Consider the following 26,962-nt stretch of genomic DNA (forward strand, 5'->3'; position numbering starts at 1 on the left):
CCTTGAAGACTATTTTAATTTCCTAAAGCAAAAAAAAAAAAAAAAAAAGGAAAGCCTGTTCCTATAGGAATTTTTTTTTCTCTGTCTTATCACCTGTTCTTGACCCATAAACACATATTAATAAGGACGGAGGCCTGGAAAAACTGAATTGCTTTTATTATTCCCATCCTTCCTTTGCTCTAATTTTTTCCAGTCTTAATGTTTTCCTTCCCATCTCCCAGGGATTCTCTTGTTCTGTAATTCTTTTTACTTACACATGGGTTTAGCAAAAATTCTTATAATCTTGTTCACAATGACTTATAAAGGATTGATAAGGCTTAGCGTATTACCTTTTCAAAAGCAAACAAATGCATCTCCAATTGTAGAATATCTAATTAGAAAATAAGAATATCAAGCCCAAGAAATATTTTTTTTGAGAAAAGGGATTCAATTTAGAGTCCCTGACATAATACCACATGAGCATCTGTAAGGCTAAGTTGCACATATTCATAATCATTGCAAATGATATGCAATAGTTAAAGACTATTTTGGGTCATTATATATGAAAAGAGAATAACCATTATTAATTTCATAAAGCCAAATTAAGGTCATTAGGATTTAATATGTTAAATAAGCCTCATGGACTTCCTGATAAATATAAATTTACTTAAGGGGGCCAAAAAAAAAAGATTCTACTGGGAAATCTTATAATACGCATTTTACAAAGAGTCACAGAATTTTCCGTTTTCATCCTTTGACAGATAAAGAAAAGAAAGCTGGCCTCAGTTTACACATAAGAGGAAGGCAAAAATTTCCTGTTAATAAAACACACAGGGTTGTAATAAATAAAGCTGCAGAAAAAAAATTTCTTATTTATTGACATTACATATTTCTTATCCATGAGTTTCACTTCTATAAAGTAGCAGTTCTTTGTCATCCACAGACTTCTTTGGGCAGCTATGGGACATTTTGGTGCACTTTCTTAGATAAAATGCAAGTGTACACATTTACCTTGAAACTTAAATTCAATTTCAGATATGCTGTGTTAATTAATGGCCCATTCAAAGGATCATGTTAACTATCCTAATGAAATGTAAACAAAGTACTTTACGCACCTCATCGTGCTTAAGGGGATATACTGTGCATAGCCTATTTCTATTTTTATTATACACTGCATTTAGAATGATAATGTGCATAGAAATAGCAGCAACAAAAATAACTGAGAGAAAAAAAGGAAATTTGAAAGAGAGGAATAAATTCAGCTAAGTCTGAGACTGGGTATTTGGGGGTGAACAGATGTGGCTGCCGGAAGGAAAGGCATTTCATGAAACGATTTTGGGACTTACGTGAGGATGAGAGACATAGTCCTAAAGGCAAAGGAGAAGGAAACAATTTGCAGAAAGTCAGAATGAATGATATATATTTATGGAGAACTATTCAAGCCAGACTCATTCTCTTTTGTGTGTGGATAAAATTAGAAAATTAGAGGACAGGGGTAGCAGAGGAGAAATCAATTTTGATTATAGTAAATCACTTAACACAATGTCTCAGGAAATCCTAATTAAAATTTAGCTCAAACTGGATTCAATATTAACATTCTTCCTGGGACTGAAATCGGCTAAAGGAATTTAGTGATAAATGGCAATGCATCAAGTTAAGAAGAAGTGTTGAGAAATGTGCTTAAGGGATATAGGTATTACGGTTGGTCTTATTTAACATTTTCATAAATAATATTGGAAAGGAGAAAGCTGGATGATAATTAAATTGAAAAAGGCACCTGTCTGGGAGGTGCTGTAAATACCAAACAGTACTGCAAAGCACAGGTGATAGAAACAACCCCAAAACTGCAGAGTCAGCCAACCACAGATAAGATAATATATTCAGGGAATACAACTAGTGCCAAATAAATCATTAGCAAGTAGGAAGTTTAACAAATAAGCCAAATAATGAATTCTATGTTTGTTACTCAAATAGCTTTATACAAATTTTCAGACTTTCAACACTAAGTAATAAAAGAGTAGGTCAAGAATCCATTTAATTGAGTTCCTATACATGTAAACAAAAATATTTTGAAGGAATTATTGGTGGTCCAAGATTAGAAAAGAGCTGAGACACTGACTCAGAATACCCTGAAAACGGTAACATCTTGTGAAAAACCCTGAAACTAAACTATGGTGGGGATTTAATTCAATAACAACTCAATGATCTTGTGATCAGTGGTCTATGAGATTATAGGTATATAAAGCCCGTTCCTAATTTAATGGGAAAATCTGCCCCGTAAATAAAAATGCTTTAATTTTTTTTCATCTTCCAGTGCATTTTAATCAAACTTCCATCATCAGAAGAGTTCTTGTAGCATACAGTGTTAGGATGGGCATGTTGACTTGGTCCTACAAATGGAATATCCACAGATTTGCACTTCAAACATGTATGAAAAATAAAATATATAATATTTAGCTGTATAAATTTCCCCACTAATCATGTTATCTTTAAAATAAAATACTACCTCTGTCCAATAAATTAAGCAGCCTGGAGTCACTAAGCAGACATCAGCCAAATGACATCCATTTCTTGAACACATTCTGGGAGAAATACTGGAGACAGTCAAATGCTTACAGGAATCAACATGAATTAAAACTAGCACATTCAAAATAAAAATCTACAACATTATTGAGAGAAATTTAAAAGTATGTGGAAAGACAGTCCATGTTCATGGATATAAAGACTCAATATTTTAAGATGGAAATTCTTTAAATTTATTTGATTTATAGATTCAGTGTAACCCCTATCAAAATTCTATCAGGCTTTTTGGTGGAAATTGTCAAGTTAATCCTCAAATTATATGGAAATACAAGGGACCTAGAATAGCCACCATTTTAGAAAAGAAAAACAATGAAGAAGGAATTACACTATCAATTTGAAAACACACTATCTACCCACAGCAATCAAGATGTAGTTTCGACATTAGCTAGACATACAGATTAACAGAAGTCCAGAAGTAACCTCTTACATTTATAGCTAACTGACTTACAACAAAATACCAAGGTAATTTATGGGGAAAAGATAGTTTTTTGAATAAAACCTGCTGAGATATTTATATGCAAAAGATTTTTTTTAATGAACAGAGACCTTTCTCTCACAGCATATGCAATATTAATTAAAAATGGATCATCTAAATGTAAAATGTAAAAGCTAAAACTATAAAACTCATAGTAGGTGATATAGGAGAAAATGTTCATGAACTCTTGTTGGCAAAAGTTTCTTAGATGTGACACTAATAGCATGATACACAAAAATAGAAAATATTTGCAAATCATATAGCTGATAAGGGACTTGTATGCAGAATTTAATGAATATCAGCCATTTCAACAAAATATATTTAATATAATAAAACTTCAATATAATTAAAGTGCAACACGAGTGAGTAAACTATATATTTTAAGAGTCATTATTTTGGTTATAAGTTTTGATTCTAATGCAAATGGGTTTAGGTAAGAAACTGTATGATCTTTAGTAAAGTTAAATTGTTTTAATATAAGACAAAATTATGTACAAATGTAAGAGTATATTTACAATTTTGAAAGGTTTGCTCAACAAATCTTTATCTGGTATTTGCTTAAAATACTAAACCCCACTAAGACCTTAAATAAATATACCCTCAAACTTTAATCATGATATCACAAACACACATATACATACACACGTATACTTACCGCAGAGAACAATATCATTATTTGACATACAATAAATTGTCAAAGTCATTAAAATACTACATAGACTTATCCTAATTTTGTTTATAATATTGGAAATTATAAAAATAATTTTAACATATAATTCTATATGTAATGTTTATATGTCCTCCACAGGGTACTAAATAATATACAGGGCACATAGAGATATACACAGATAAGGCAGTAAAGGATATTAATTATCATAAATGCTTTATATAATTCATGAGAATGAATTGATATTAATAATAACTGGATGACTTTATACAAGATTAATCATTTACAATGCACATATGGAAGTAGTTCATATAACCAATTTAATACAGCTGGTACTATTAGCAGCAACATTTTAAAGAGTAGAACACTGAAGTACAGAAGGATAAGCTATTTGTGCAAGGTTACATAGGGTACAAAGTGACAGAAAGGGACACAACTGGTTAGTCTGGTTCCAGATACTATTATCCTTATTTAAAAAATGGTTTTTGTATTTTTAAAAAATTTTTATTGGAGTATACTTGATTTAAAATGTTGGTAACAGATACTATTATCTTTAAATTGGATTTAACATCAACTTTGCCACTTACAAACTTTGTGAATTTGGACCAATTTTTTATCAATGTACTAGCTCAAATTCTTTATAAAATCAGTCTGTGAACAAGGAATATTTTCATAGTAATTTCTAGCTCTAATATTCAATGACTTGTGACACAGCATTAGTAATCAGGAATGTTTTCAATGTAATGTTTTTTTCCATATTAAGAGCAGTAAAGGGATAGCCTGGCTGAGGCTAAAAAGTTAGAGACTCTTTTGGAAAGGGCTATGGGAGATAACACTTTGTGTGTGGCAGAGAGAATTCTTAAGCCAAATAGAATGCATTTCTAGAATGAGACTCTTTCTAAACTAATTGAGAGCAAATTAATTGAGGGAATAAATTCAATGGATATTTGGTGAATCCCTACTATGTGGAAATCATTGTGCTGACCACTGGTGGTTAGAGATCACTAAAAGGAATTTATGGTTCAGTAGGTTAGACAGAGATGTAAAAGCTAACTTTAATGCAAGGCACAGTAAAATGTATGGGAGATAGAACTGCCACCTAGATATGTGGAAGTATGATGGAAAGAACAATGAATTCTGACTTGCTATGAAAATAAAGACTTTATTTAAAAAATAATATTTGAACTGTGTGTAAAAGAATGAAAAAAGGTACAATTTGGATTAAATTTTAAAACCTGAGAGAGATATCAATAGGCATAGAACAGGAAGGATATTCTATGCTGAACAAACCCTCTATATAATCTCAAAGTTGGTTACATGGAGAGATGTAGCATGAGATGAAACAAAAATACTTGAAGTATTACATAGCTGTCCTTGACTACATGGTGTGGAGATTAGACTCTTCCTTCAGTAGGATAAGGACCTATTTTGACTTGTGTCTGTGTTTCAGAATAATCATTTGTAGCAGTGAGGTGGGGAACCTGCAAAAATACAGTTGTCAGAGTCAACTGTAGCAGCCTAACTTATGGCAGTGCATGGGCATGGAAAAGGAAATGATGACAGACAGGTACATTTTGAAACAGCATTTTCAGAAACCGGACAATCGGACAATCACTGGGATGTATGCAGGTGAAGGAGGGAGAAAAGAAACATGACTATAGTTGCTGGCCTGAAGCCAGGGTAATCCAAGATCAATTAGGCTCTTCAAAATATAATTGCCTCCAAAGAAGACAGGTTATGTATGTTTGAGTCTCTCTCTGTGTGTGTGTGTGTGTGTGTGTGTGTGTGTGTGTGTGTGTGTGGGTGTGTCTGTGGGTGTGTCTGTGTCTGTGTTTCTGTATCAGAAGAAAGATAATGTATTAGTCAATTTACCTTAGAGTATGTCCTGTTTTAGCTGCCTGTCAAATATCCACCTTGCCATGTCCAACAGCTTGATGCTCAGGTCATCACAGGACATTTAACTTTGGGTGACATGAGTACACATAAAAGTGATGATTGAAAACTTGGGAATAGATGAAAGAGAGGAAATTTATATATTGATTTTTGGAAAATGTTAATATTGAAAGATTGGGAATTGAACAAGAAGCCAGCAAGAAGTCCCTCAGCCACCAGACAGCTAGGATGAGAACCAGGGAGGTTTTCCATAAAAGGGTAAATTTGAGAGTTTTACATAGATTAAGTATGGAGAAATATTTACTTCTGTGTTTGACTCATTAGAATTATGATTTTATATGATTTTAGTAGTATGATGTGAGCGAAGGCCAGATTTATAACTATGTATTAATTATGCATAAATACAGAATAAAATAATAAACTATCTAGATTTATCAATCCAAATGCTTAAATACATCAGAGTTGGAATATCAGAGTTAGATAGTAGCATGAAATCTTATCTGGGAAGAGTGTTTAGACCACAGCATAGGAGGATTTAAAAATGCTTATAGGCCAAAGGGAAAGAATCAATAGAGAGGAAGAGATTATTGTAGTAAAATAAAATTGAAAGAATGGAATAACTAGTGAGCACAAGTGAAGGTGAGGGGAAGGGGTGGACTTTAAAGCAGTGAAGAGGAGTAAGAAACATGAAAAAAGAAAGTAAGAACTGAAAAACAAGAAATATGGGAAGAGGTGCGGGTGACAATCAAAGGACGCCACTCCATGAGGGACTCCATCTTAATAAATTAAGATTCCATTTTTCAGAGGGTACAAAAATATTGTTAAGGTTTAAGGCAGTTTTTCTCAAAATTAGCTACATATTAGAGCTTCTTTGTTTTATTAAATAAAATCTCTCCAAGTGACTCTACTATGTGTTACCATATCATTTAAATAAAAATATTTCAGGGTGTAGTCCAGGCATCAATATTTTTTAAAGTTTCTCAGGTAGAACTCTAATACTCAGGACGAAGAACCATTGATTTAAGAGAATTGTAAAAGTCTAGGAATAGCATCTTTGGAGTACAGACAGGATAGCTAACTACAAATAGTAAAATCTGCATCTTTAAAATATTAATATTATATAATTATATATAAAAATCTATATCTCCAATATAGAGCAATTGGTTTTTCAAGAAAACTAGCAATGTGTGAATGAGACCTTAAGACAACAGAGTGGGATATCATTTAGAGTGAATATCATTTAGATTTCATTGATGGCCTACAAAATTGTCTTTTGTGCAGCAAAAAATACACTGCATGAACTGAAGAATCATACTCACTCATGCTAGTAATTTCTCTCTTAACACAAGATGTGCTCATAACCTGATTACACTTAATTTTCAGTTGTGAAAGATGCAGCTGCTGTTTTATGGCAGTGCTCCCATAAGTGTATTTCATGAACCATACATGTCAGAATCACCCTGTTCCTTTTTACAATAAGCAAGCATAATAAAGTCAGAAGGCTAGTTTATAACTGAGAACTTTTAACAAGAACCTGGGTAGTACTCACATTTTTATGACCAACTGATCCACACTTGTGGACAAGGAGAGCTACCTCATAATAAGAAGACAGTAGACTCAAATACTTATGTACTTACATCAGGCCAAGATAGTCTCATGTCTACACTGAAAATGATCTGATTATAATACTTAAAATCTGTTTTCCAAGGCTCTCTTTGCTGGAGAGTGCTCATTGTCTCCTTTGTTTCTAACACTTTCACTCCTGTTGACAACAGATTACTAACCAAAGAGGAAACCAGTTGATCTTCTGTGGAGTTAGTGAGGAAAGGCAGGTTATTGAACGGTTAGTGATGAATGGAGCATAAGAACCCATTTTATGACCCTTAAAATGCAGTTGCAGATCACGGTTCTGAATTATTTTGCTCTGTTTTACATTTTTTCTCTCACTGGGAAATCTATTTCCTTTTATTTCTAGGCCCTTGGAGGATGCTTTATAGCCACACCACTCTTTTACCACATACCAGAATAACATTAAAAATACTAATTAAAAAGCTTCATTTCTTGGCATTTAAATAAGTTAAGAAATTAGAGGCACATAGACAAAAACAATCTATGTTCAAATAGATTTTCAAAGGGAAATATATAAAATATGACTCTTTAAAGGCAAGGCAAAAAGTGTTTTATAAAGAGATACATAAGGGAAATTAACTCTTGTAGACTGCAAATGCCAGAAATAAGCTTTTGATCCCCCAAGGCAAACATTTTTGAGATACGGTTCCACCACATAACTGCTATCGTTTTCTTAGTTATACTTTCCAGTTCCCTGCTGGGGGTTTTTCTGTATAAACTTACTTTTATTTCCAATTATGTTATTATAGAGATGAGAATCAGATCTAATTAAATAAGAACATGACAATAATTTTCATTCCTTTATCTGTATAAACCATAATTTTACTCCCTATGAAAGAGTGCTTCAGTAAAGATAAATGTAGATCTCTAGGTCCATCAATTCACTAGAAATAAAGACCAATACACTTATTCCTCCCCATTTATTCAGATCTACTTGTTTACAGATCTTTCTTTCTTTCATCCTCAAATAAACATTTATTAAGCATCTACTAGTTTAGGCATCTACTATATGCCAGGCACTATGGATACACAGACTATGGATACAGAAACAAATTATAGTTGTGCCCTCAAGACAAATGGGTAAAAAAGGTGGATTTCATCAATATGACAAGCGCCATAACCAAGATATGAATAAAATGTACTGTGGCTGTTTGAAACCTTTTCCCCACTACCCACATACATGGAAGAGGACATTCACATGGATGCATTTTTAGGTGAATTTTCAGCACTCAACTCAGTCTATGTTACCCTTCCTATATCACTGAAGAAAGCACATCTTAATCCAATAAACAAAATAGGGGTAGCATTGAATTAACTCTAATTTATATTAACAATTATATCGTGCAAAATAGGCAATAATTCATCCTTTGAACAAATATTTACTGCATGGCTAGTATGTCTGGCATGTGCTGGTATTAGAGTAGCAAACAAGACAGATGGCCACTGATGGAGTTTTTAGTTCGGGGTGGGGACAAGAAGAAAAGAAGATAATTTTAGTTGGTCATATTGGCTATGAAAGTGATGAGAGAAAGTTACAGAATAAGAATGTGTGACGGGGTGTGTATATGTATGTGTGTATGCTGGGAGGCTATTGACACTTAGCTGTTAGGAAAGTTTTCTCTGAGGAGATGATATTTTGAGCTGGGTTCTGAATGATGAGAGTGAATTAGCCTTGTAAAAGATCAGATAAGAAGTGTTCTTGGTTAACAGAAAATAGTATACAAAAGCCATGAGACATATTGTTAACTATTTCTTCCCACACATTTCACACTGATGAGGACACACCACTGTATCATAATATCTTGGCTAGAAACTACTGTTATTGGTGGGTTGCAAGAACAGGAACTATTAAGGAAGAAGAATTACTAGGAATTATCTACTGAAAACTACCAAGGAATGCTTCCTCACAAAGTAAAAAGTCTAAAGAATAGGAGAAAGTAATCAAGCTATAAATAGAAGGGAAAGAGATCAAGGTAAAGGAGATAATTAGAGAAAATGGGAAAGAGCAAGGCACATTCAGGTAACTGGAAATGATAGTTCAGTAGGACTGAAACATACATATAGAAATAGAGGGCCAAAGATGAAGCTGGAGAGAAGAGCAACCATAACATAAAGACTTAAGTACACTGCTGAGGCATTTGGAATGCTTTTTTACTGCTCTGAACTATTTCTCTAATACTAAAATACATAGGTATACAAATTTATTTATTAGTATTCACTATATACTATACTATTATATATTAGATTATATTCTATATTATTATATATTTTATGTTATATAATATATATTATATATAAACTTTAGTAATAATTAGGAGCCTTTCTAATACTCTAAAAAGTATAAAGAATCATGACCTTCCTGGCTTGAGAGCAATTTCAAATTATTAAATCTGACTCTCAGATGTAGAGGAAAATATAGATCAGTGGTCTTTACATGACTGGGCAACTTAAACCTTTTGGGCTTGTTTTTTATATTGATTACTTAAGTATTACTTATAGAGCTTCAGATCCAGGAAAGCTGAAGTGAATCTTTCTCATCTGTATTTCTCAACCACTCCCTAGATAATTTTGATGTACAGCCAGTTTGGAAAGTACTAGAGTCAACCAGATTTCTAAAAATTCTCAAGGAAGAATATTATTACTTCTTTATGGTTTATATACAGAACACAAAAAAGATTGTGAGATAACTTGCAATTTATTTAAATGTAATAAGTATAGCTAATGATAAAAATAAAATAAATCAAGGATAAAGATTTTGCCAGATTTCTGTGTTTTCAAAGATACAATCTACTATCTAATCTTAATTTTTCCCATTGTAATGATTCTATTTCATGTCCAGGTAATCAATGTCTAATAGTATTACCCAGCAATTTATTAATACAGTCCTTTGTATTTATCTGCAAAGGAAATTTAACCAATTTCTACAAGAGTTCAAAATAATTTGAAGTTTTAAGCTACATGTTTAATGCTTGAAACTTCAGTATATTAAATATATTCATTATATTAATTAAATATGTTCAATATATTACATTTTAAAAATCAAGTATAAAAGGTCAAACAGCTATGTGTACATCTAGTTAATTCTACTTTAAAGTCCATGTAGATATACTTTCATTCAAAAAGTAAACATAAATTTAAAGCTTTTTAAGCTAAATTATGCCATACAATAAGTCTGAAATTCACTTTCATTTCTTCAGCAATGTCTTCACCAATGCGTTGTATAATGCCCAAGGAAATAATTGCTTCAAATATTCTCACCTGTATGACACTGTCCCCAGGGTTCATATCTGTATAAACAAAGACATCATAGGATATTTCAGGGAATGTTGGAGTGTTATCGTTTGCATCCATCACCCGAATATTGACGGTAACTGGCTCACTTTCTTGAACACCATCAAATGCCGTTATCTTTGGGGATAGAAAAATACATTTAATAGAGTATTCATGCAAACATAAGCACTACAGAATTAACTCCTACAATTTAAGAAGTTTCTCGTATGTAATTTACAGTTTTAAAAGGGTGCTAAAATGTTTGCTGATAAAAGGAAGTAATAAAACTATAATAGTACACATAATCAAAGTGTTTTAATGTGCTAAGAAGCAATTACGGAGGAGTCTGCTTTGTTTTTGATGTATTGAATGCAAGCACGTTTTAAAGAAGCTGATAGGTAAAATGTCTTAGAGGCTTGAAATGGCCAATGACACTGCTAATTTTTAGAAGTTAACTACTATTTAACCTTTAAAAAATTAATAGTAAAATACTCTCCATTTTTACATGTTTTGTTTACAATGCAACAGTTGCTTTTACAGCCAACATGCTTACATCAGTCAAGAAAATAGATGCTCTAAACATGTAATATCATTTTCTAATAATTCACAAAAATCACAATTTTTAAAGGACCCATTGGCATTTGTTAAGAGTGATATCTTAATTACATTATTAACTTTTAAAGAAGGTCTCACCAAAAAATCAGTGCTATAACACTACCATCCTCGTTCTGAATGACTTGAAATCCACTCTGTATCTAAGTTTTAACTGGGGACTTTAGGTTTTCTGAAAGCTCTGAGTTTGCTGTGTAAGCTTTTCCCAACAAAAATCCTCCTTATATAAATTCCATTACCTACCCTTTTCTATCAGCTCATTTTCCCCCTATATTTGAATAAAATCTAGCTCAGAAATTTGGATAATGAATAGAACTTCCTTTTTACCTCTATTCAGCTGTCAACTTTTCTCTCTCTCTCTCTCTCTTCACTAACCTAACCTACAAATTCTTGTTGTGGGAGGCTGTCCTGTGTATTATAAAAGGTTTATCAGCATCTTCAGTGTCTACCCACCAGATGCCAATAGCACCTCTTCATAAGAGTAACATTCAAAATTCTTTCCAGAAATTGCAAACAGGTCCTGGGGAAGGGCAGGATGGGGAGGGTGGTGGGTGCAGGAATCATCCCCAGTGAGAACCACTGGCCTAACCGTATGACAAACTTAAAAATGCAATAACAATAAATAAATGTTAGAAAATAATTTTTTTATTTTGTTGATTCTACTTTATAATATCTCAATTTAAGTCCATCATGAGTGTATGGTGAAGAGTGAGATTCCCATTTTCTTGTTTTCATTTCAAAATTTGTCTTTCTTCTGTTGGAAAGAATGGTAATAAACTACACAAACTTACAAACAGAAAAAAGAGAAATACATGTGAAGAATTTTTTATTATTTATATTCTCTGTTATTACTTGAAAATATTGCATTTTTCCTTTCAAATCATTGACCTTTTCAGTTTTAAACAGACACCTCTTGCTCTTGCATACATATATATGTATATTTATATACATATATATGAAATCTCTTTACCGAAAAGATGTAAGTTTGCTGTTCTTCCCTGTCCACTGGTTGAAGTAAGGTGAGGTAGCGAGTGATTCCAGTCTGCGTGATAGTGAAGACTGAAGTATAATCATTCAGAAAAAGGTGAAGCTCTGGGTCTTTCGTCTTTAAAAAAAAAAAAGTGCCACTATTTATAATGTTAATAAACAATGCATTTATTAGTTCATTACCTGGAAATTAATTTTTCAAATTTATTACAAAAATACATAACTGTATTAAGAATTTCTAAAAAGAAAGATTTAACTAGAAATTTACTCATAATTGCACAAAACTATCCACAGACAATTACTCACTTTGTGGAAAATAAAATACTTAAATAAGTACTAGTATAATTAATGTGAATAAAAGGAAAAATAGGAAGAAGAAGAAGACAGAAAACAGTCCATTTGAATATATTCTTATTGATTATTTAATATCAATATTTTCCAGAACTTCATTGGACTCGAGAAATAAGAAATAAATACAAGAAAAGGAAATTGGAGGCAAGAATTTTAGCTGTAGAATTTTACAATTAATTCATTTGTAGTAATAAACTGCACACATGCATATTATTAACCTGTTCTCATGTTTAATGTAAAATAGAAATAAAATTGGTTATGTATATAATTCATTACCTATAAATAATGTGCTTGCTCTTTCTTATTTTAATGTAAAGATTCTCCAAGGGGAAATTTAATATTTATTTTAATTAAAATATTTCAGATGATTAGATTCAAAATATATGAATTGACACGTGTCTGAAAAAAGGGTTTAGAAAAAAATGATATATACATAAAAAGGAAGTGACTGCAAAAGTTCAAAACACAGGTAATTAACTAGGCCTTGGAAATCCTTCACAATCTTATTGCCATCTCTGAAAGACAAGGTATTAATCTCTACAATTCAGAGAAAGAACAAAGACATAAAATGGGTAGGCTTGGATTGGCATCTGCATAGTGGAATAGCAAGGAAGGTGCAGCAAATAAAATGGGAATGTTGAGAGAGAGTGGACTACCAGGAAGGCTGTGAAAAAATAGATACAGGGATGATACAGCGAGGTAAGGTGTTTTACAGATTATGGCAACTTTTAAAATATTATGGTGTGAAATGTGAGTTAATATCACAGATTTCTAAGTCTGATATCAAAGGCTGAGGGCGGAGTAGAGAGCCAGGAATTGTTAAACACATTGTCGATTAAAAAGAAAAAAAAAATTAGAACTCATATTTTAAAAATTTCTATGTAGAAGTGAGAAAGTTGAAATGCACGCTACTATATTAAAAGGTTGGCATGATTTGATCCACAAGATACTTTACATCTCCCTAAAGTTTCAATATGTGTATACTTCAAATAACCTTGGAATGAATGGTTTCATTTGAACCTGACACAAGTTCCGTATTTGCAGTATCTTATTAGGAGATAATATTTAGCTATATCATGGCAGCTTCCTTGCCCATGATTTTGATACAAGGTCAATGTGCTACATTTATCTCGGAACACTAAAAAAATTAATACTATAGATAATAATATCTGTTGGTCCACTTATAAAATAATCAAAGTTGTTAAGAGTTGTAAAAAAATCAAGAGGCTTCTCACTGATATTTTCCAATGGGCATTCAGCTGTTTTCATTTCAGTGCCATGACCCCAGTTTCTCAGCATGGCTAGGAAGTGGGGTATTTTGGTTAATCAAATAGGTTAGTTAATAAAAAGTTAAATTCTTTTAAAAAGTAATTTATAAAATACACATTAAAACATATTTTTAAACCACATTTTTGGGATTCTTCTTTTGTTATACTTTAGAGCCAATTGTAATCTAATTCAATTATTATTTTTAAATGATCACAAATGTTAGCATACAGTTTCAATTAATTAAAAAAAACTAAATAAATATGAGTGTCTGCCTTTTTAGTGTTTACCCTTGATTTTACCTATCAAAGTAAAGTCACTAGGCTTTTAAATTCATATTTTTTTTCTGTTCTCTGAACATACCAACAATGGTGCCAACAAACACAGCTTCTTTTCCTCATATTACACTACGAGTAATCCAAGCTGAGCAAGTTTTGCTATGTGATTTGCTTGCCAAATATTTACTTCTTTCCTTTTGTTCAAATCCTTCAGTCATTCTCTACTTCCTTTATGACTAATCCTCTCTCAATTTCTCTTCTTCCTTTCAACTGTAGCTTCTGTTAGTAAATTTGTTAGATATATTCATTCATATACTCACCACGTTTTAAGCATTTTTTTAATGTCAGGTACTGAGATAGTGCAATACTGTAATGAATGTTGGGTTGTAAACCAATGTATGTATATGTGACTGTGGTATGACTGTATCACAAACCACACTATTTCACAAATTTATGAAAGCGACAGGATTTCCATTGCCAAGCAACTCCCATTCGAAGATGATATACACACCAGGACTTCATAAACAGGCTCTCTCATATTTGATAACCAGAAACACTAAAGTCCTTTTGATAATTTAATTGTCTCCATTTCAAGTCCTTTTATAAAAACTAGCTAGGAACTAAAATAACATTTCCCAGAACTGCAGGCTGTTTTATGTAAAAAAAATAACAGAATGCATAATGTTAGTATTGTACATGGCATCTTACAGCTTATTCCAATCTGCTTTGCACAGTTAATTTCTGATTAAAATATAACTTTTGAAGTTTATTAATATTTAAAATAATAACCTTCTAAAATTTATATATGTATATAGCATGCATAGATGCTATTGGTAAATGTCTGGGTATTTAAGTATAAGAATTTAAGAAGGCAGATTTGGAAATGTTCAGCCGGTTATCACTCAAAGTTTAATACCTTAGATTCATTTGTAAGGATAATACTAGTTTCAGGTGTGGTGTACTATGAGTGTAAATGGAAGATAATGCTCTGGCTTATTATTCTGATAGGGACAGTATATTTTATGTAGTCCTTGGGTCTATAAATTTATTTAAATTAAATATTAGTTTTCTAAATCAAAATATACACAGAAGCCTGATTAATATAACAATCTTTTTCCCCAACATAAAGAAATATTATTTTACTCTAAAGTATACATTCAGCATATACCAAAAGCACAATATATTACTTTGTTAATTTGTGTATTATTTTCTGGGAGTATAAAACAAACTCTGATATTTATTCACAGCACAAATATAGTGAATGCAAAAGTAAACACATATACAAACACAAAGGTAAACATATGAATGTAAAATTTTAAAATCTCATCATATAGAATAAATATGTTCAAACATGACAGTCTATTGGATTTAAAACCAACTATGGGTTTCCAATGAGACTCAAAAGATGACATCACACATACATACACACACAAGATTATATGCATCCTCATATATATGCACATACAACACAGAAATGTATATGTGCACATACATATGCATACTTATGCACATACATATAAATTACAAAGCATAACAAGAAAATAACAAAAAATTTAATCTCATCTGCCAATTTGAATTAGTTGACAGTAGTTCTCTGAAGTACCTTGTTTAAAAGGGTTCGACTCTAAGATTAGAATTTTTCTAAAAGAATGCAATAATGAATTATTAATGCTCCATGAGCTAAAAAAATTAATAATTAAATAATCTTTGTTTAAGTTCACATGCAGTTTGGATTCTCCACAATTTCATACTACTATAACCAATAATATCATGTAATAAATTTAAATTACATATATATTTTAATAGTTTTAGGTCTTTATAAGTGATAATGAAGTAATTGCCTTTTTTTTTTTTTTGTAGAAAGGAAAAAGAACAAGAAAATGAACCACAGCAATTAACAAAAGAGCAAACACAAAATTAAGACCTAGTACCTACAGGAACTCCACCAGGTGGAACCTATATGAAAATTAAACATTAAATTAAAAAATGTAAATATAAATGACCACAAATATATATATGGCATACAAATGTACACTAGAAAAAAAACAATGAACCACAAAACAAATAAACAAAAACCTTTTCCAGTTTATTTAAACTAACAACTTTTTCGAAGGTGTATTTTTTTCTTAGTATTTTGAAACATCATAACATATATATGATAGTATAACAATATTTATAAAGCATATAAGTACATTATACCTTTATAAGTGTACTGTATTAAATTTCAAGGATACCTTTATTTTGAAACAAAACACTATATAGGGATGCAAACTGACTTGGAATTATAAGTGGATCATTGCCTTTCTGCAAGCCAAATGCATAACCTGTTGATTATTATTCCCCGTTATTTTTTTATAACTAGAATTCAATAAGCAACTGCCGCTGAAAACCTGGTGGTTTCAGACATGCCTCTTTTGCATTACCTGCTCTATGTATATTCTGGACTATTATGAAACTGAAGTAAGAATGGTTGAAAAAAATTATAAATATGATTCATATATATATTACATATGCATGTATAAATATATATTGATATCTATAGGAAGGAACATTAGTACAAATATTTTTGTCTACTTTCTTTTTCAGTTTACTGTGACCCTTAATATTCCTTCTGACTCAAAATCTAAACTGCTAATAACACCACAAATCACCGATCTCTGCTACTAGTTCCTAAAACTTTGCCTTACTTTCTACTGAATTGAAGGAAGAAAACAACTTCATTTTTGGATAAACAGATCCAAGTCTGTCCCCTTCTTGGCATCTGCCCTGTGGCTTAGCTGTGCTCAAGAAAACCAACTCCTGGAATGACTACTTCTTTCATGCCTGATGCTTTATCTCTGTTTCTATTGGTAATACCTGTATGAGGTGATGTGTCTTTGCCCTTAATCTTAAATCCTGTACCCTTATGCTGATTAATTTCACTAATTCTGACATTCAAAAACTACTAGAATTTACCATGTAATAAAATTCTTGCCTGCAAACTAAAAGGGCCTTTAAGTTTTCTTTTGTTAATACAGATCCTAAAATAACCTAGCAATGAACATATTTTACTTTTGAGAAGTGAAGAGCACTTGGCCTGGAAAAAAAATATGATTCAGAAGGACATAAATTCATCTTCAAACACATCAATGACTAATCTAAAGATTTATTCTGTATACTGGCAAATGGAAGATATAAAGAATAATGGTTGAGTTACAAGAATGCTCGTTTCAACTCAATGTGATGAAAAGCTTTCTAGTAGTTAGTTGTCCCACCATGGAATGGGCCATATTGTGAAACAGTTAATTCAATACCGTTAGAACTGTTGATACATATGCCAGATATTCTCATTCCTTTACTTGTGTCTGAACTTATTAGTTTATTAACAATTACTAGAACATACTAAGTTCTGGGAACTGTATTAGATCTTCATGATACAAAAGTTATTAAGATCTAGGACCTATCCTCGATTTAAATTCAATGAGGGAGAAAGACACACACAATGATGTAAATATAACTTTAGAGAAATTCACCAAAAAGAGACATGCAACTCAACTGAGAGAATGCATAATCTAGAAAAGATTCTTAAATGAGGGTGTGCCTGAGCTGAATTCCAAACACTGAGCATGTTCTTCAAGCCAGTTCATGTAATGGAAAATGAAAGATTTCAGAAAAGAAAATGTAACAAACAAAGGTAATTAGATAAGCAGTAGTTTGTTGTAACGCATGAAACCACAAGTAGTTGCTAAATGTAATAGGTGAAGCAGAAATTTTCAGAAAATGAGGCTGCAGAAATGTTCAGGTATCAAGTAGCAGAAAACCATGCACATAGGCTTGAAATTTCTTCTGCAGCAAGTCATGAGAGTATACTAGGTAGAAGTGTGATATAGTAAGATTTGAGCTTTGAATAAATCATTCTAGTGGCTGAGTGAAAGATGGTTTTGAGTAAGAAAAAAAAATGGGAGCAAGAAGATTAGGAGGCAATTTTAATAAAAGACAAATGGGTTGTAAGAGTGGAGAGAGAAAAAGAGAGTCAAGAAATATTCAGAGGACAAAACAGGAAGAATTTAAAGATTTCTTAATTGTCTTGAGTAAAAAAAAAATCAAGGATGACTCCTAGGTTTCAAGCTTGAGTGGCACAATGAAGTGTAACATCAACTCCTGAAGAATGGATTTTAATATAACATTTCACATAGTATAGGAAGTTGGATTAAATGATGTTTAACATTCTGTGGACTTATTTAAAGTATAAATATATCGAAGTTGTAGATGATATTTTAGAAAAATTTGTCACTAGGGATTAGATATACTTGTTCAGTTTCTAGGCACCTAATGACCATCACTCACTGCAGATGATTTTAGAAAGAGGATGGGCCTAAATAATAAACAAATGGCCAGATAGACATTGTTTAATCACTTGACATTTCTATAAAACATAGTAATTATGGCACTCTCCATGCACATGGCTTTATCTAAGGGAAATTTTCTCTCCCTTCCCATCCCCACCAGCCCCAAGCGAAGGAGCAGGCCAAGGTGGCAGTGACTGCTACCATATATCTTTTTGGGTCACTGGCATTTGAACAAAAGGCTGCAACTGGTAAATATAAGGCTCACAGTGTTATACAGCTATCACAGGGTAGAACCAACAGTCAAGCCCAGGTCTATCTAACTCCAAAGCACAAACTCTTAAGAACCACAATGTGCCGTCCCATCCCTTGGAAACATTCAGAGTATTTAATAGGCTAACTGAATTGTAAATCTTCAAGAGCAGAATTCTAAGTAGTGTTTTCCAAAGGTTTCAGACCCAGAAGCTCTCTCCACCCTAAGTCAGTAATATCTTGAAGTCCCACTATCCTTTACAAAGTCCCTTAGAATGCAATTTTAACGTTTGTAATTTTAAAGTGAATGACAATCCAGAAAAGTAAGAATGTATGCAAGCAAACATAGGGCTTAGTAGGCAACCACTAAACAATATAAATGTACCAAGAAGTACAAATACATAAATTTTGCCATTGTGGAAAAACTAAAACTACATATTTTTTTTAGGATTTAGCTTGTGCCAACCACTGTGTTCATGAAGATGTGACTTAAACTATTAGAAATTTCCAAACTGACTAGTCACTGCTTAAAATATGATTATGCATTTAAATTAAAAACATGAAATAAAATCCACACCAAAATTTGTGGGACATAACTGGGCCTACAAAATATATTAGCTTAGCCAGGATAAAACTTCTTAATGTGGTTCTGTGAGTTTTCTAGTGAGTATTCACTAAATGACCTGTGACTCATGAAACACATTAAACTTCAGGAAATCCCTAAACACTCTGTGATGTGGAATGTGAAATTGTGTATGTATACGCACTTTTCTAGGAAGAAAGTCTATAGCATTAACAGCTGTTATCATAGTCAGACTACAGTCAGACTGTATAAAATAGAAAGGGGCTATCTAGACTAGTGATTAAAATCATTCCATTAGACCTTGGCTCAAGGTCTAACTCTACCATTTACTAATTCTGTGATCAGAGTAAGGCATTTAAAATTGCTTCAAATTTAAGGCACTTAAATTGCATTTAAATTTCCCTTTCTGCAATATGTAAAATTGCATCTATTATGTTTGCTGTGAAATTTAAGGGAATTAATGCAAGATAAAGCATTTACTATATTATCTGGAAGGTATTAAGAACTCAGTGTGAATTAGCTGTTGTTAAAACACATGATGAAAGAAAATGGGAGAGACTAAGAAGGGCAAAAAAGGTAGGATGAGGAAAAAAAAAAGAAAGCAGAGAAAGATATAAAGAGTAAAATAAAATACCTGGTGAGAAGTGGAGTGCACACAAGAGTTATCACAGCCTCTGCTAAGGGTTACAAACTTTTTCCAGAAAGAAAAAAAAAAAATCTGGAAGTGTCCTTGTAATTTACTAAACTGATGACAAAATCCCATGTAATGAAATTTTGGGGGATGTTCTAGAGCTGTGCTGTCTAATTAGCAACATGTGACTATTCACATTTAAAATAATTCAAATTAAACAAAATGTTAAAATTATGTTTTCAGTCTAATTACATTTCAAGTGCTCCATAGCCACACAGGCTTAGTGGCTACTGTGCTAGACAGAATAGCTACAGAGTATTTCCACGATCACAAAGTTTTATCAGATGCTATCGAAATGGGAGACATTTCTGGGTCAGGACTTTGTAAGTTGCAAGTGACAGAAATCAGACTTAACGTATGTTAAAACAAAAAAAGATATTTGGGGAAATATCTAGTCTCTGTGCTAGGTCAGAGACTAAAAGGAAAATCTTTAGGGATTCATATAGATTTGGGGATATTCCAGCCTAAAAAATTGGGACTCGGTAGGACTCCTCTCTGTATGTCTCTGTCAGGCTTCATTCTCTCCCAATGACAATGGGCCTTCTCTATGATGTCAGCAAACTTGGTTACAATGGCTTCAGATTCATTTCCACTTCTTTAATACATGATGCCAAAGTCCTCCAGCTCCAATTTTGTTTTCCGTTCAATTCCTGGGAGGACTTTGACTGGACTGGTAAAAATTTTCTGTCCACTCTTTGGAGCAATCACTCTAGCTAAGGAGGTAAAATACTCTGATCTGCCCAATCTGGACAATTTCCCACTCCTTTAGTGAGTGTCAGTACCATAAAAACAGAGGACAGTGATGTGTGGAGTGGAAGAGTGTTAGCATCAACATAGCCATTGGCAAAAGTGTGAGCGGGTCAGCTGCCCCAAAATGTGTTTTCTTTAATAACATAATGTCAGAAAAGTCCCCCAAATCACACTTCAGAGTTACCTTCATGATTTTTATACTTATTGTGTAATGCCATTATTTTTTCCTATTAGTATTACATAGTTTAAAGCCAATGTTAATTAAGAAGACTGCCCTCGTACTTTAGCAAACTGCAAGTGAAACATTTTCTTCCTTATACTGAATATCTGTAAACTGAAAAAGAACAGTTGCTAAATTCAAATTTACTTTTTTATAATAACCTTGATATGGAATTAAATTACAACCCTAAGACTTTCATTTATACTGACTTTTTTCTCTATTCTATAGCTCATGCAACCATGTCTTTGTAATATCTCCCACTGGCATAAATATAACAAGAGATGTGTTAGCAAAATAAGAGCAAAAATTATATTTAACTTACATCTTCTACATCCTTGTCCAGAACTACAATTCTTAGAGGGCTGGTCAAATTCATACTGTCAGAAATAGTTGCTCCCACTGGGGCAGATTCCAGAATATAGCCTTGATAACTGGGCATTGTGAAATACGGGCTCTGATTGTTTACATCCAGTATTTCAATATGCAGACTGGCAAAAGCAGGAAGAGGATGACCATTGTCCTGTTCAGCCTAAAAAAGAATATAAAAGATTAAAACATTGTATGTTATGGAATCCTTTCGGGGTGCTATTTTTCATACTATATATCGGAATTCTCTTTTAATCTGGTATCATTACAGAAAGAACTACTTTAAAGTAAAGGACCCTTAGAAAACATGAGGAAATAAAAGTCTAGAGAGGCTTCATCAATTTTTGCTTTCCTGTCCTCAAACCCAGTGTATATTTCAAGAAAAAAAAAATCATTGCAATAAACTTTTGTATCTGTCATAGCATATTATTAGAAAAAATAACAGCACTTAAATACATTTAGATAGAAAACTGAGAAGGGAAGATATTTGAGTGAGTTACTGATAAAATATTTAAATAAAAAACAGAGACAAATATTCATAACTCAAATAATGCATTGTGTTTATTTTTGCCTCTTCCACATCTTCTTGTTCCACGTTAGTAATTAAATCCCCAAATAACTCATAATTCTACATACAATTAATAGATTAAAGCTACATTTGTTGCCCACAAAAAGTCCTCTGAAGACTCTTATATGGGACAGAGAAAATTTCAATAAATTATTTTTAGTAGAAATAGAAATGTAAACATTATTTAACCATAAATATGTTATTCAAGTAAAATTAATATTCCTGTATTAGGAGTATGTTTATTTTCTTGTTTTTTTCCTCCTATTCAGTTTAAAAATTTGATGACAATTTATATTTCCAATAAATTTTCTTAGGAAATCTCCACATGGTCATGCTATGAATGGGTGAACACCAACCCTTAACACCAACTCTTGACTTTGTTTTTTAAAAAATGCATCTTATTGTGTAGCAATCCAAAACTTTTATTTAAGGGAAGATTTTATCACAACTGATTTCTAGAAAATCTCTTCCAAACTTTAGAATAAATCATTAACATAATTAATAGTATATATATGTAAATAGATTCAAAATCTGTCATTTTTTAATTGATATGTTCCCCCATTGCTGCAATAGTTGTATTTTGAAATCAACTAAAAGTTAAATATTTTATTTTAAATCCTGTAGTGCTTTCCTACATGAAGCGGTGACATTTGGCCATGAAGGTTTATAAGCAGTTCAGATAGATATCTCTGATTGTTCATTATTGGGCTTCTGGAAGATAATTGTTCACTTCTTTCTAGTTGTAATTTTTAGTAATTTAGTAACTTAGTAATTTAGTTTTTTTCCTATCAATTTAGTTTTTTTCTATCAATTTAGGTTTTTTTTCTATCAATTGAGAGGGTATGTGACAAATCACAGTAATGTTTGGCAGAACCAGTGAGTTTGCACCAAGAAAAGTCACTTCATGTTATTAGTAATACTAAAAAAATTTTTGAAATATAATGTATGCTAATTACTACATTGAAATTATGGTAATTAATAAACCCATTGTTAAATAATATTATATAAAGCATTGTTTAGAAAAAAACTACTTATCTTTGTTTTTTAAATATTTTGATAACTATTTCAATATATTAGATTTCCTTTATAATGTTATATAGTTTATTTTATGCATTTAAATTTTCATCTGAGAACAGATTGCTAGAGTGGTTAATGGTACAAAATGTTTATGAGCCCCTGCTCTGCATTAAAGACAACAGTCCTGGAATAATGTGTAGCCTTTTCTGTAACTTTGTATCCTTCACTCATAACCATATGTGCTCCTGACCATCAGCATGGATAAGCTGTTTCTGTATCCAGTGGTTGCGATTAATTCGTGCTGAGACATGGATGTTCTTCTAGGAGTCCCCTCTGTGACATACAGCAGGCTTTCTGGACACAGTTGACCAGGGGAAGAGGTACAGTCCATGACTAGAAAACATCATCTTTCACTGTAGGAAACTAATTGGTCCATTACGGGCTCCAGCCCAATGACCTGGATCTAATTGAATCAGGAACAGTTCACACATGCTAGTCATTTTGAACAGGACTTTTTCTCTCTCCCTTTATTTTGTATCTAACTGTTCTGAAAGTCATTATGTTATGTCCTGGACATACTAATAATGCTATGAAAAGTCACAGATTTTATCATTTGTCCCCTTCCTCCAATAAACACACACAATTTATGGATGGTGAGAGGAAAACAAAAAGCAAATTGTGTAACAATGAAAGAAGCTTTTATTTTACATTCAGCTCATATGTTGTTAATTTTTACTGCAAGTTGGGAAGCCAGAAAAACATGTATTATTTGCATGATGGAGACAAAGTGATCCAACAAAAAGAGAAAGAAAACTCAAATTAGATCTATGGAAACAGTTGATTTGCCCATATCTTTAAAAATAACATGTAAAGGCTCTGTCTATTATTTCTCTAACATTAGTTTGTTGTTAATATGAGTAATATTTTTGGATTGCTACTACATATTTCGTCCTCTTTGGGGTGTTCTGTATGTGCTAACCACGTATCTGTCCCCAAAGTTCACATTCTTAATCTCTATGCTATTTTGCCCCTCTAAATATGAAAACATATACTTCTGTGTTTATGCAAAAATAAAAACGTCAGTTTTATGTTTAAGGCCATACCATATGTAAGTCACAGACAGAGTAGGGCCCCAGACTCAGGTCTCCTGATTTACGAGAGCCTATACAGGGAAATTCACCACATGATTCTCTAATTTACAGAATGCAAATGAACATCCAAATTTAAGATTGATGGGAAAAATTAGTGGCAGGAAAGAAAATTAGTAAAGTAGATAATCCAGATTGAATTAGAGATAAAATATGTCACTTAAAACAAATTATCATGCTTTTCTCTTTAGAAGGTTCATACACGAAACTATCATCCAATCCTCTCTTCTGTATAATATAAATAGGAATTCTCAGAAGTCTTACTTATTCTGTTCCCCTGTAGTTGCTAGTAAATGAGATGAGAAGCATAAAAAAGCAGGTCAAGTGAAACAAGGTAGTATTTAAAAAATCATCTAATCCCATAAGACAACCTTATTTATATCTACAAAGTCTGTAGTTACAAATTAAACATTATATTTAAAAGCCAGGTTTTGCTTGGAGAATTTCTGGGCATGAGTCCCATTTTCAGTAATGAGACCAAAGTAAAACTAAAGCCAAAATGGGAGAAGTATACAAAATATACTATTTAGTTACTTCGGAGAGCAAGACATTAAAAGAAACAAGCTACTCCATTTTCAATATTAAGGCAAGCAAATATTGATAACCTCTTAGCTCCTTGAACCAGAGGACGGAGAATACAGACTAACTTTTGTCCTACTGGCTTGTGGCAAGCAATGTAATAAATTCCATGATCTCTAGTATGAACCCTTTGAAGTAGATACAATTTAGGGGGAAGAAAGAAAATAGGAAAGATTATCAAGACATTTAAATACATTCTAGGAAAGAAGAAATAAATAACTTTTTTCCTGGAAAGTCAGGAATTATTTATTATGCATCTATAGTGCCCACTTTTTACATTTTTGTGTTTGCTTTTGTCTACACTCATTCTTTCCAATTTTTCCTAAGGCCACTTCAGTTAGGCTTTTGCCCCACCACTCAAATACAGCTGTTCTTGTCAAAATTACCAGTAATTCCTACAATGCTAAACGCAATATTTATTTTTAATCCATATCTTACTTAACCTACCTTCAGCATTTAAAACATTATTCACTAGTCTTTCAAGACAACACTCTCTCTTGGTTTTCTTCCAATACTACTATCCATTTCTTCTCATTCTCATTTTCTGGTTTCTCCTTTCTTCTCCAACTTAAAATTGGGGTGGCCCTGGAGTCAGGTCTTAGTCATCTTCTCTTCCTCTTACTCACTTCCTTGCTAATCTAGTCTAATCTCATGGTTTTAAAAATCTCAGTAACTAACCCTAAATAGACATTTCTCCAAAAAAGACATACAGATGGCCAACAAATGCATGAAAATATGCTCAACATCAGTAATTATTAGAGAAATGCAAATCAAAACTACAGTGAGGTATCATCTCACACTGGTCAGAATGGCCATCATTAAAAAATCTGCAAACAATAAACGCTGGAGATGATGTGGAGAAAAGGGAATCCTCCTACACTGTTGGTGGGAATATAAATTGGTACAGCCACTATGGAGAACAGTATGGAGGTTCCTCAAAAAACTAAAAATAGAACTACCATATGACCCAGCAATCCCACTCCTGGGCATATACCTGAAGAAAAACATAATTCAAAAAGATATATGCACCACAGTGTTCATTGCAGCACTACTGACAATAGCCAGGACATGGAAGCAACCTAAGTGTCCATCAACGGAGGAACGCACAATGAAGATGTGGTACATATATACAATGGAATATTACTCAGCCATAAAAAGGAATGAAATAGTGCCATTTGCAGAGATGTAGATAGACCTAGAGATTGTCATACAGAGTGAAGTCAGAAATAGAAAAACAAATATTGTATAATATCACTTATATGTGGAATCTGGAAAAATGGTACAGATGAACTTGTATTTAAAGAGAACAAAGTTATGGATACCAAGGGGGGATGGGAGGGGGTGGGATGAATTGGGAGATTAGAATTGACATATATACACTACTATGTATAAAATAGATAACTAATGAGAACCTACTGTAGAGCACAGGGAACTCTACTCAATGCTCTATGGTGACCTAAATGGGAAGGAAATCTAAAAAAGAGGGGATATATGTATATGCATAACTGATTCACTTTGCTGTACAGCAGAAACTAACACAACATTGTAAAACAACTATACTCCAATAAAAATTTTTTTTAAATGCCAGTAACATAATGACTCCCAATTTCTATCTCCAGCTTGGAGCTCTAAAAGTCCAGAATCTATATAAAACTGTATATGTAATAACTCTGCTTAATTAATAACTATAAAGATAGTTATTATCTAATTATTATAGTTATTAGGTAACTACAGTAATAATTATTTTAAAATAACTATTAAATAATATGTTTATTAGATACCTGATATCTAATAAACATTTCAAATGTAGCCTCTGAAAAAATGAAATTCTCATCTCCCACCTCACAAACCTATTCCACAAACAGTCTTTCCCACTTTAACAGCAGCTCCATTCTTCCAGTTGCCCAGGCCAAGAATCTTGGAGTCATCTTTACTCCTTGGTTCTTTTCACACTTCACATCTAATCTATGAGGAAATTTTATTGACTATAACTTCAAAATATATACAGGATCTAACTACTTCTCACCTCCTCCACTATTACCACTCTGGTAGGGGCCAACCCACTATCATCTGCCACCTTAAACTTAACTTAACTTAAACTTAACACTTAAACTTAACACTTAACACTTAAACTTAACAACTTAACTTAACTTAACTTAACTTAACTTAACTTAACTTAACTTAACCTTAAACTTAACTTAACTTAAACTTAACACTTAAACTTAACACTTAACACTTAAACTTAACACTTAACTTAACTTAAACTTAACACTTAACACTTAACACTTAAACTTAAACACTTAAACTTCTCCATCAGCTTCTACCCTTGCCAGTAGCCCATTCTTTTATGTGCAGCTCAGTGATTTTGTTAAATATTAGTCAGATCAAGTCACTTCTTTCATTAAAACCTCTCAGTGATTTCCAATTTGACTCAAGTCTACAGGATCTGACCTCTTACTGCTTTTATCATATT

At 32.3% G+C, this 26,962-nt stretch overlaps 1 protein-coding gene across 7 annotated transcripts in view; it reads right to left on the bottom strand.

Moving 5' to 3' along the window:
• PCDH15 (protocadherin related 15) overlaps window positions 1–26,962 on the bottom strand; it is a gene marked incomplete at both ends in the record, with an annotated part of 708,164 nt that overhangs the window by 271,601 nt on the left and 409,601 nt on the right. For 5 of the 7 annotated variants that reach the window (XM_082854334.1, XM_082854333.1, XM_082854332.1 and 2 more), the window contains 3 exons: window positions 10,485–10,634; window positions 12,079–12,213; window positions 21,134–21,340. In XM_082854334.1, the coding sequence (XP_082710460.1) occupies window positions 10,485–10,634; window positions 12,079–12,213; window positions 21,134–21,340 (492 nt within the window). Of the gene's footprint in view, window positions 1–10,484; window positions 10,635–12,078; window positions 12,214–15,925; window positions 15,947–21,133; window positions 21,341–26,962 lie in introns of all 7 variants that reach the window. The other 2 variants (XM_082854330.1, XM_082854331.1) reach the window with 1 other exon arrangement.

This window comes from Leucopleurus acutus (assembly GCF_964270905.1).
Source record: "Leucopleurus acutus genome assembly, chromosome: 14".
NCBI lineage: Eukaryota > Metazoa > Chordata > Mammalia > Artiodactyla > Delphinidae > Leucopleurus > Leucopleurus acutus.